The 12,734-nt window shown below is 35.6% G+C and overlaps 1 protein-coding gene and 1 long non-coding RNA gene across 2 annotated transcripts in view; both read left to right on the top strand.

The window, feature by feature from the left end:
- The window catches only part of LOC140971982 (transcription factor TGA9-like), a 2,849-nt gene extending 2,818 nt beyond the window's left edge, over positions 1-31 (top strand). Inside the window, exon 7 of the mRNA XM_073434455.1 lies at positions 11-31. Within this exon, the coding sequence (XP_073290556.1) occupies positions 11-31 (21 nt within the window). The remainder of the gene's footprint in view (positions 1-10) is intronic.
- Positions 32-2,959: 2,928 nt separating this feature from the next.
- On the top strand, positions 2,960-11,444 carry LOC140973167 (uncharacterized). Its single transcript, XR_012174583.1, has 3 exons — positions 2,960-3,216; positions 8,042-8,226; positions 11,194-11,444. It is a non-coding gene; the product is annotated as an uncharacterized lncRNA (long non-coding RNA).
- The last annotated feature ends 1,290 nt before the right edge of the window (positions 11,445-12,734 follow it).

Genomic DNA, 12,734 nt, shown 5'->3' with positions numbered 1-12,734 from the left:
ATCAAATCAGTGCTGGAAGATGGAGTCTTGATGCTGGAGAAGATTTCTGCAAGTAAAAATCCAGCCGATATGCTCACGAAGACGGTAACCATTGACAAACTGAAGTTGTGTTCAACTTCAGTTGGACTGCAAGAATAAATGAGGAGGTATGAGCTGCTGCATTGATGGTGTGAAGACATGATTAAAATCAAGTCTTCAAGTGGGAGAATTGTTAGGTGAGGATGCGGGGCCCACGCATTAAATAAAGTCTTACCAAAACGTTATCCCACATCGAATTTTTATTAAAGTTGGACGAGGGAATTAGTTATAAATTGAGCTCAATTCCTTCAGTTATTGTATCCCAAAATCAAAAGCTTTTTAGCTTTGATAAATAGAGAGTGCATAGAAAAAAAGAGTGTATTTTTTTCTTGAGTGCGGGAATTCTCTTTGTGTGAGTTAGAGAAATTATTTTCTCGGTATACTCGGGTTGGGAGTGTGAGAAATATTGAGTGTATTGGTGTATACACTTGTTGTAATATTTCTTCCAGTTATAAAAGTTGCAGTGCTCCGTGGACGTAGCCTATATTGGGTGAGCCACGTAAATCTTTGTGTTCTTGTTGGTTATTTAATTCCGCAAGTATTGGGTACTATATTATCATCGTGATCGGCATCGCTTCGGGGGTGTAATTCCCCAACATTATGGTCATCATGTATGAGGTAATTTACAATTAAAATATATAATTTATGGATTAAAATAGTAACGGAGTTTATTTATTGGGAAAGTTTGTAAAATAACATCGGTCAACTATAATACATATGAAGATGTCATTTTCTTAATTAAATAGTTGACCGATGTTAAAAAAAACAAAATACACTATATTTATGAAGTAGTGAAAAATCAAATTTAAAATAATAATGATTTTGTTGGAAGTTATGTAAGGGCGAAAATGTTTTCCGAATAGAAAATCTTATTATGTGGTTTTTTTTTTCCTGGAAAGTTGAACGGAGAGACGAAAGAGGGAACGATGTACCTAGACATTTCTTTTTATATTCCAGTAGTAAAAGTCATATTTATATTAATAAATATAAATATTATTATTGAGATATTATTTCTTCCTTGAGGCCCGCGAATATATATTTTTATTAAAAAGTATAATTTTTATTTTGTATTATTGCTTCTATGCAATTTTGATCATATATGTTTTGAAATTGAGTTTTAGTTTTGTGCTTTTCAGATTTTGATAATCTTAATTTTTTTGATTGGAAGTTTAATATGAAACACTGTATACATGAACAATAGATTGGCTCAATTAAGTGTCTTGTCAATGTCACATCAACATTACGTTGAAAAAAATAATCAAAAGATAATATATTAAAATTAAAATTCGACGAACCAAAATCATAAATATTTTTGGACCTTAGATTGGGCCTTCATATAATTTTCTTAATTGATAAGCCTTTATCAAAATCCTTATTGGGCTGGAAATTGGACTCAAATTATATGACATTGCATAGATATCCCCGATCACGCGAATTCCACGTGGAAAGGTAAAAGCATGGTCTTACGTTCCGTCTACTTGGAGTCACTCCCAGGGCCGTGCTTGTTATGAGACAAATGAGTCCAATGACTCAGGCCCATCCCTTTTTTGGGGCCCAAAATTTTTAAAAAAAATGTTTTTTTAATATATATATATTAAAATATAAAGAATCAATAAAATATCAAATAAAAGTCTGTAAAATTCCTTTTCACCTCTCCACTCTTCTATCCTTCGTCTTCTCAATCTTATTCGACTCCAGCATCAGTTGCTCACCCTTGTAAGTGTATTAATGTTATGTACAGTATTAATTTGTATTATAATGCTTTCCCCCTGAATCTTGCTACGTGAATAATTTGATTTCTATTGATATATTGGATTTAGGTTTGTAGTTTTATGATTTATTTCGCGCAATCCTATTCTCTTTTGGGTATCTTTCTTTATTTCAATTTAAGTTCTTGGAAGATTCGAACTTGTGGTAACTGTATGTTTGGGAAATTTAATAGCAAATTTTTGATGAGATTTTTGTCTTTTTATTGTGTTTTCTTCTTTTCTTTTTTTGTGGCAAAAGCTGAAATGTTAGGTCTTGGTAGATTTGATCTTAATCAAAAGAGTTTGTTGGAGCATGTATCAATTTGCGGTTTTTACCCGCTGAGATTTGAGGAATGACCTCTTCATAAATCCAATTTTGAAGTCTTAATTTTCTGTTTTAAAACCAGCACCTTTCTAATTTTTTCCCTGCAATTTAATGGACCTTACTATTTGAGTTTCAAATGACTCAAGAGAAGGAAACCAATATTTAGTGGACTTTACTATTTGACACGAAATAATTGAATAAAATGTTCCTTTTGAGTAAGCATTAATTTTTTAAACAATTATAATTAAAGATTTAGTTGAGGGTGGAATCTAGATAATTCACATAAATATGTTTCTATTTTTCTTTGTTGACTTTATTTTTGTGGTCTAAATTAGAAATTTAAGTTTCTTCCTTTTGCATTGTTTCTGCAATTATCATTGGATAAAAAGAAGAGGAAAACCTGCTCCGAGGGAGATTGCTCCTATAGTTGTATCTAATCATGTTTATTGACCCGATTTTCTTTTTCTATGAATTATTTCCGACCATAATATCCTCTCACTCACATGATTCCATGCTCCTATAGTTGTATCTGATCATGAATAAAATGTTCCTTTTGCATTGTTTATGTAATTACTGAACAACTTGATTATATAAACTTGATTAGTATTTTTAGCTTTAAAACTGTTAGACGTGTTGTTTTTTAGTGATCATTTTGGACATATTTGATATTTTTATTCATTTAGTTTTTTATATTGTCTTTAACGTATTGATTTAATTTGAAAAATTGTTATGGAACTAAAAAAAATATGAACACACGTTATGATTCAGATGTCTCTTTTTAAAAGTTAGACTCAGGCCCAAACATTGTTAGGATCAGCCCTAGTCACTCCTACTCTGATCTAAACGTAATTCGAGAATCTACGTTTTCAGCAAACCTTCATCTAACCACCATCTTCCGAATTCACACGCAAAAAGAAAAACACAAAATTAGGAATAGAATTTGGATCTGCTTGTGCAAAAATGTATGATCGTCAGCGATGCATAGCAATTTCAAAGAACAGACAATCAAATACGTACTTGCAACAGGCTGGGAGATCCTATATGTGCTCAATCATGGCGGGTTGGGTCCTACATCGAACGGAGATGCTGCTGTAGTGATCCTGAAGAGCACAGCGGAATAAATTTTGTGATTAGGAATTCAAGTGATGCAATACACTTGATTATATTTTTTGGATTAGAAAATATGGAGATTACATAAGCATATTTATAGACCTAGTCTCACATTTTTCAAAATTTATTAACTCCACACATTAACTAGCTATTTAAACTTCCTAGATGGCTTTCAAAGTACTAGTAAATATTCTAGAAAGTGACTCTAGAAATTACAAATTATTTTAACACTCCCTTTAATTTTTAATTTTCAATTGTTGCTTGAACTTCTCGAATTTCTCCACGGTAACTGCTTTGGTTAGGAAATCTGCAACTTGATCATCTGTGTTAATGAACTCCATTTGAATATGCTCTTTTCTTACCAGTTCTCGAACAAAGTGATGTCGAAGTTCGATATGCTTTGAACGAGCATGAAACACTGGGTTCTTCGTCATTGCCACAGCTGACATGTTATCACAATAAATTTTTGTTGACTGACTTTCAACTTGCTGCAAGTCACCAAAAATTCTCCTTAACCAAGTTGCTTCACATGCTGCTTCTGTTGTTGCAATATACTCAGCTTCAGCTGATGATAGAGCAATTGTCTTTTGCTTCTTTGAGCTCCAAGCAATCACTTTTGAGCCAAGACATAATATGTATCCAGAAGTGGTCTTCCTGTCATCTTGACATCCTGCCCAATCGCTATCAGTAAACCCAACCAATTTGTTATCTTGATCTTTGACATAATGCAGTCCCAGCTTCTTTGTTCCTTGCAAATACCTCAGGATTCTTTTAGCTGCAGTAAAATGAACTTTGGAAGGATCATGCATAAATCTTGAAACAACACCAACTGCAAATGAAATATCAGGTCTCGTATGAGTAACATAAATAAGTGATCCAACCAAACTTCGATAGATTTTTGGATCCACTTTTCCAGGCCCATCATTGAGCTGCAACTTCTCACTCGGCGTCATTGGAGTGCTAACATGTTTGCAATTTGCCATGCGGAATTTTTTGAGCAAATCCTCTACGTACTTTTCTTGTGAGAGAAAAATTTCTCCATTAGCTTGTCTTATTTGAATACCAAGGAAATACTTCATCATTCCAAGGTCAGTCATTTCGAAGAATGCCATCATTTTCTTCTTGAACTCCTTCAAAAAAATCATATTAGTTCCAAAGTAAATCAAATCATCAACATATAAACATACCACCATAAAATCATTCCCATCATTTTTCACATATAGAGCTGGTTCATTCTTGCTTCTTTCAAAACCATTCTTGAGAAAATACCCATCAATTTTGCAATTCCAAGCTCTAGGGGCTTGCTTCAAACCATACAAGGCCTTTCGTAGTCTGTAAACCTTATCTTTTTTTCCTTCAATTATGAAACCTTGTGGCTGGATAACATAAACTTCCTCTTCAAGCTCCCCATTCAAGAAAGCTGATTTAACATCTAACTGAAACACATTGAGCTCTAATTGAGCTGCAATTGAAAGAGCTGATCTTATTGTCTCCATTCTAACCACAGGAGCAAAAGTTTCATTGAAATCCACTCCAGGCTGTTGAGCATAACCCTTGGCTACGAGATGAGCCTTGTGCTTTCTTATTGACCCATCTTCACCATATTTGGTCTTGTAAATCCACTTTAGACCAATCACATCTTTTCCTTTAGGCAAATCCACTAAATCTCACGTTCTATTTTTCTCAATAACTGTAATTTCTTCTTTCATTGCTTGAATCCAAACATAATTATTTTTTGCTTCATCATAGAACTGCGGTTCACTAGAGAATAACGCAAGATTGCAAGAATCATAAATTTCCTGCAAGGATCGTACCTTTCTTACTGGAGAATCTGGATCCGAGATTTCAGAATCTGACTCCACTGTAGTAGGTTGTGGACTTTGCTGAGAAGTGCTTGGATGTGACTCATGATTGTGAAAAAATGATGGTTCTATGAAGTTGTGAATTGGTGGAATTTGAGAAACCTCTTCATTCCATTGCCATGCAGCCATTTCATCAAACACAACATCTCTTGACACAACAAGTTGATTCTTTATTGGATTCCACAATCGATAACCTTTTGATTCATCACTATAACCAATAAAAATCATTTTTTCACCTTTCTTATCAAACTTATCTTTGCTAGGGGACTGATTTAATGCATAAGAAATGCACCCAAAAATTTTCAAGTGATCGACTTGTGGTTTTCTCTTACTCCATGCTTCAATTAGTGTTTTATTCAAAACCGCCATCGTGGGTGATCGATTAAGAATATACACTGATGTATTAACAGCCTCTGCCCAGAATTTTTTTGGCAAACCTTTTTGCTCAAGCATGCTTCGAGCCATTTCAGCAATTGTTCGATTTTTCCTCTCTGCGACACCGTTCTGCTGTGGAGTGTATTTCACTGTGAGTTGTCTTTGAATTCCATTCCCCTTACAGTGATTCATGAATGCATTGTAAATAAATTCTCCACCACGATCTGTCCTTAGAATCTTTATCAAATAACCACTCTGACGTTCAACAAGAGCCTTAAACTGAAGGAAAACTGAGAATGCCTCTGATTTTTCACTCAAGAAACATATCCACATCATCCGAGTAAAATCATCGACAAACAGTAAGAAATACCTCTTGTTGCTCACTGAACTAGTCCGAGTAGGACCAAAAATATCTGCATGAACTAATTCTATTGGAGAGCTTGCACGCCAAGCAGATTTGGGAAATGGAAATCTGTGCAATTTCCCATATATACACCCTTCACAGATTTTATTGTCCTTCTGAACACTCGGAATTCCAACAACCATATTTTTTGACTTTAGCAAATGTAGTCCTTTATAACTCAAGTGACCATATCTCAAATGCCACAAATAAGAATCATGATATGTTTCATGCTTAAGTGCAAAACTTTTATCAAAAGGCATGATGAGACGAAAAACTTTGTTGCTAGCCATATCAATCTTAGCAACAGTCAAATTTTGCTTCTTGTCAATAATCATGCATGCATTGTCACCAAAATGAATCAAATAACCCTTTTGAATAAGTTGACCAACACTTAGCAGATTCTGAGCTAGATTTGGCACATAAAGAACATCTGAGATGTGTTTTTTGTTACCTTGCTTGGAATGAACCTCGATGGTGCCTTTCCCTTCCACCTTTTGTATCTTGTCATCTCCAAGCTTTACCTCAGAAGAGAAATTTCTGTCAAGTTCCACAAAGCTGTCAAGCTTACTCGTCATGTGGTTACTACAACCACTGTCAATATACCAAACATTTCGATCTTCAGTTTCAGCACTCATGCAAGTGTAGAATATGATATCTTCTTTTTCTTCCTTTGAAATGTTGGCATGCTCTTTTCCTTGTTTCTTTTGATGCCAACAATCTCTTTGAGAATGATTAGGAATCCGGCATCTTGTACACTTGAAACGACAATCTTTCGAATTGTGATTATCCTTCTTGCATATGATGCAATAAGGACCATCATGAGAATTTTTTCGCTCCCCACTTCTTTGTTCATCTTTTCCTCGATCATTTCTCTCCCACTTTCCTTTGCCACTTTGATTTTTATTCTGCCATGAATTCTTTGAAGTCCCAAAATTATTCGATTTCTTATCAGAAAATCCAACTTTGGATTGAAATGCCTGCTCCAAAGGTTGTTTTGATGACCGATTAATTCTTTCTTCATGTGCTTGAAGAGATCTCATTAATTCAAACATCGAGAAGTTGGAAAGATCTTTCGATTCTTCGATTGCAGCGACACAATGATCGAACTTTGGTGGTAAACTTCGCAAGATTTTCTCAACCACTCGTTTGTCTTGAATATTATTCACAATTTCTGCAACTCTGGAGAAAAAATTTCTGATATTTTCGCTTTCTTTCATCAAGAGATTATCGAAATCTCTCCAAGATTGAAGCTTGATAGATACAACTTTATCATTTCCATGAAATTCTTTTTGCAAGACTTCCCATGCTTCTTTTGTTTTTCTTTTGTTGAATATTCTAGGGTAGATAGATTTACTAACCCCTTGCTTTAAATACCGAAGTGCAGTAGCATCTTTCTTCTGATCTTGTTTGTATTTATTTTGTTGAACTTCACTCCAATCTGCACCATCTTCGGTAGGTGGCTCTGGATAATCATTTTCAATGATATCCCATAAATCTTCGGAGATGAAGAAATCCATCATTTCGGTGCTCCAATAATCATAATGCTCTCTTTCAAATATGGGTACCTCTGTCGAAGAATATTTGAACATTGTGATTTGCAAATTTCCGGCCATTGCAATATGTTGATATTGCTACTGTAACAAATGAGAACAAAGTGGGCTTAGAATTTCTTCTATGTGGGACCCGTGGTGCAAGGAGGCAACCAATTGGAAGCAAAATTTTTTGTAATTGTTTCGGTAACTTCTTCAAGTTTTCTTCAAGAGGTTGAAGTCAAAATATGTGGGAATTAGCTCCTTCAGCCTGTAAGGCTTCCAACCATTTCAAGGGGCCGATTTTTGCATTTGTATATGTACTCGGCTGCTGCGTGCAAGTATAATTTTTGAAGCTCTGATACCAAATTTGAAGGGCACAGCGGAATAAATTTTGTGATTAGGAATTCAAGTGATGCAATACACTTGATTATATTTTTTGGATTAGAAAATATGGAGATTACATAAGCATATTTATAGACCTAGTCTCACATTTTTCAAAATTTATTAACTCCACACATTAACTAGCTATTTAAACTTCCTAGATGGCTTTCAAAGTACTAGTAAATATTCTAGAAAGTGGCTCTAGAAATTACAAATTATTTTAACAGATCCGACCCAAGACCAAAAACAAGGATGAAAATGATGGGGAAAAGCTTCGGGCTAGGTTGAATTCAGCTCTTATTAGGGGAAAACCCCAATGTTAAGTGGGGCGATGTCGCGGGTTTGGAGAGTGATAAGCAAGCGTTGTTGGAGGCGCAAATTCTTCCGGTGAAGGTCACCCACTTCTTTATGGGTTAGATTTCTGATTTTGATACCCTTTTCCTCGATAAGTTTTTTTTGTTTGTTTGATTGAGCTGTGTGTGAAAATTAGGTAAATAGACCTCCCAACTGTTTCATTTAACAAAACGAGTCGATGCATTTTTCTTCAATATGAAAGGTCACAAGAACTCTGCCCGTTGAGACAGCCGGTACAAGCCTGGATAAAGGAGAAGTGTTGGTGCTATGTCGCCTAGCACCATAAAAAAATATATCAACTTGGTGTTAGGCCTGTGACAGCCAACCAACTATGGCGTCACACCTCTTCACATGGATATTAGTTCAAACAGCTTAACGCAAAATGCTAGGTCGTCGCCCTCTTTAAGCGACACGTTGTACCTACGCTCGGGTGTAGTGTCAAATGAGCTAGTCATTCTGCAGCGGCGCCAGGTTGCAGTGATGGGTTCTCGCACCTTACTGGATGGGGGCGAGTAAAGAAGCTAGTTTAGACTAGGATGAAGAAGATTGGATTAGCATCTTGGAACATAGGAACATTGACAGGCTATTCAATAGATTTAGTGGATGTCATGGGAAGAAGGAAGGTAAACATAGCTTGTCTTCAAGAGACAAAGTGGAATGGAAGCAAGACTAAAGAATTAAAAGAAGGTTTTAAACTTTTCTGTTCAGTAACGGATAAAACTAGAAATTCAGTAGAAATAGTGGTGGATAAAGCCTATAGGGATGCAATTGTTGCGGTTAGGAGGTTTGGAGATAGGATTATGAACACAACTTTAGCCTTAGAACCAGAGATCGTTCATATCATTAGTGCGTATGCACCACAAGTGAGATTAGATGATGAGACTAAGAAGGAAATTTGGGACACTGTAGGAGACGTAGTTAGTAGAATCTCCTGTAAGGAAAAGATCTTCTTAGACGAGATTTAAATGACCATGTAGGTAAGGATAAAGTTGGATATGAGAGGGTTCATGGAGGTCAAGGCTTTGTGGTTCAAAATAACACAGAGATTTCTATTCTAAACTTTGCCTTAGCTAGTGATATTGGGATGGTAAATATTTTCTATAAGAAGACGGAGAGTCATTTAGTAACCTTTAGGAGTGTGCATAATATAAGTCAAATTGATTACTTTCTTGTAAGAAGACTAGACCTAGGTGGTTGTAAAAATTGTAAGGTCATACAAGGAGAACACTTGAAGACCCAACATAGGTTATTAGGCTTAGATATTTTTCTTCAGAGTAGAAGCGGAGTAAACAAAGGTCAGATTAGGCCGAGAATCTAGTGGTGGACTATGAAAGGAGATGTATGCCAAACTCTTAAGAATAGGATTTTAGATAGTCTGTTAGTCCTCGAAGGATGTGAGGATGTAAAGCATAAAAATAATACCGATAACTCTGAGTTATTTAAACTCATGGCTAACCATATAAGTGGGGCGAGGGAACTACTTTGAGAGGCTACAGGGAAGTGAAGACTAAACAAGGTGATATGGTGGTGGAACAATGAGGTGCAATAAGCCATCAGGGAAAAGATAATAAGGTTCAAAAACTTGCTAGTAGCTAGATCAAGGATCGTATGAGCTGTATACACAAGCCAAGAGACTCAGTAGTGGAACAGTAAGAGATGTTAAAAAAAGATCTTAAATGATTTGTAAGATAGGCTATGTACCAAAAAATGAGAGAAATATATTTTTAAGATAAAAAAAGTCAGGGATCAGAACATTAAAGATTTGAGCCATGTCAGGTGTATCAAGCACGAAGATGGTAGAATTTTAGTGCAAGATAAAGCTATCCTAATTAGGTGGAGGGATTAATTTAAGAACTTACTCAATGAGACAAGTACGAAGGAGTTAAGTGTGGGTAGACCTGAGATGCAAGAAGTAAGACATCTAGTGTTTCAATGTAGAGCTAGTGCTAAGGAAGTAACAGAGGCATCAAAGAGGATGAAACTGGGGAAGGTAGTTAGATCGGATGAGAACAATTGAGGTATGGAAAGGTCTACGTGAAGTTGAGATCCAATGACTGATTGTGTTCTTTTAATAAGATTCTAGATATTAAGAAGATGTCAAAATCTTGAAGACATAGTATTGTAGTACCAATTTATAAGAATAAAGTAAATATATAGGAATGCTCAAAATATAGAAGGATTAAGCTTATTAGCTTAATCCTTGAAGGTTGAAGGGTTGTCCAAACTTTCCAAGAGCATGCTGCAGAGACAACCGAGGTTGAAGGGTTGTCCAAACTCCTTGAAAAATCTAGATTGACTTGTATTCAATCACTTGTATCCATCTTAACTTTTGTCTAACTATATTCTTTTCTGTAGGCTATTAGGCGGCGATTTGATGAACTCATTTACATACCTCTCTCAGAACTAAAAGGAACAACAACACATATTAAAAATCTAGATCTACAGTGTCAAGTGTATCAATACAGGCCTATCAGCTATACCATAATACCGAGATATAAAACAAGGGCCGAATAACAACAATAACGGGTGGTAACAAGGAAATCTCTAGAGCTGCCGTTTCAAGGTTTCTTTTTAATGTGTGAATAGACTACCTTTGATAGAAAAATGTTCCAAGAAAATGAATGATCCTAGTTGCACATAGTAAGCAGGAAGGATATGGATTTGTTGGGTTAGATTAAAGTTGATTTAATAATCTTCTAATTTTCTAGCCAATTTCAGACTCCATCTCTAATTTGTTATACTGAACAGAATCAGATTGAGATAATAAATTCATTTGGGACATAAGAAAACTGTTTTATCTTCAACATTGTCAGCTCTCTTTTTTTATGTTTATACACAACTTCATAGTATAAGCAATTTCTGTTCATTCTTTCGTTTTTTTTTTTGAAAGCTCCTTCTTTCATTTTGAATGTTTGAACAGTGGTGTAAAGCAATTGTCCATGCGGAGAAAGGAAATCGAGTTGCTCTCAGTAACTATGGCTCGTCTGTTTGGGTTGTCACAATTAAAATCTTGGCCTTGTGACAGGGAATGAAAAAGCACAGTCTCCTTCAGGAAGATATTCTTCCAGCTATGGCATCGAACAAAAATGTTCAACGGTTACTCAACGAATTCATGGATCTACTCTCTGAATATAACTCACCTGAACTAAACCTCAATCAGATGAATCTAACCCCAGATAGAATGGATACCGATCCTCCGACGATAGATAAAATGGGTTCAGATTCGATAGCCTCTAACTTACCAAGTTCTACGAGTCATTGATACCGAACAAATAAATCTGGTGTGAGAACCGAATTTTCAATGGAATAATTAATAAGTTGTAAGGAAATTTTTAGCATAGGATTTTTTTAGCATTTTAAATAAGGTTATGTTTATGGGAAATATTTGTTGGAAATCTTTGGTATCAAGTTAATAATATTTACCCTAATGCATGATTATTTTCGAAAATTGGAGTAACGAATCTACAAGATTTGGGATATCATAATAATTAGAAGAATTAAGGCATGATATTGCATAGGATTTTCGAAAATCCTACAAGGTTATATGCCTAATAATTGTGATGCATGGACAAGGAAGCTTTCAAGGTATTGAGAAGCAAATCAACAAAATTTGTTCAAAAAAAATCATTCCATCCCTTACACCTAGATTTCGAACCAAATTGAGAGCAATGGATTAAGGAATAAATCCCCTCACTTGGCCTCAATATTTTCGAAAATCAGCAAGGAAGATTGGAGTCATATTTTGAGATTTGGCATGATTTTTGATATGATTTGAGTACCAAATTTAGCTCCACCATCCTCCCCTATAAATAGTCCATCAACCCCTACCATTCTTTACCCCATAATTTCGAAATTCTTGGCTGAAATTTTCGAGAATTTCAGTAGCATTCCCTAGCCGAAATTCTGCTAAGAAATCGTCCCAAAGATAGGCTAGTAATCGAAGCCGACGTACTGTCCGAGCAAGAACGAGAGGCGACTCAATTCCCGAAGCCAATCACCTACGTTTTGAGCATCAATAAACGCTGTAAGTGGGCTGTTTTAAAGATTTAATTTCGATTATGCATTCTTCGTGTGTTTTGAAAATACGGTCGAGTACATGTTCTTTTCTACTCCTTTTCTTGTGTCGAATTGTCATACTGTTTTAAGCACTGTGAGGAGTCGACTGTATATGGGTGGGAATCCCAACCATGACGTACCCTTACGCGGTGGGGGATATAACTGCTATACGGCTTCGCCCCCTTAGAGGAGTAAAAATTAGGGATTGACGTCAGTAAACCATAGAAAGTTAGATAAATCACAGTGACTGGTAAATGTTATGCATGTGTTATGAAGTATGTATGCAACTCATGTTTTAAATTTCGAAATTTATGCATGTTGTGTTAATTGTGCTCGATACGCCTCCACTTGCTGAGTATTCCCAAATACTCACCCCCCTACAACCCTTCCCAGATAAGCTCGAAGAAGAACTAGAGGAGGAAGAGTCCGAACATTTCTGGGGATGGTAAACGTTCGAGAATTTAGATTAAGTTTAAAGTTATTATGCTATTTAGTTTTACGTTTCCGCAT

The sequence above is a fragment of the Primulina huaijiensis genome, chromosome 3, assembly GCF_012295235.1.
Source record: "Primulina huaijiensis isolate GDHJ02 chromosome 3, ASM1229523v2, whole genome shotgun sequence".
In the NCBI taxonomy this organism is placed as follows: Eukaryota; Viridiplantae; Streptophyta; class Magnoliopsida; order Lamiales; family Gesneriaceae; genus Primulina; species Primulina huaijiensis.
This window is presented reverse-complemented; position numbering and strand designations above follow the sequence as displayed.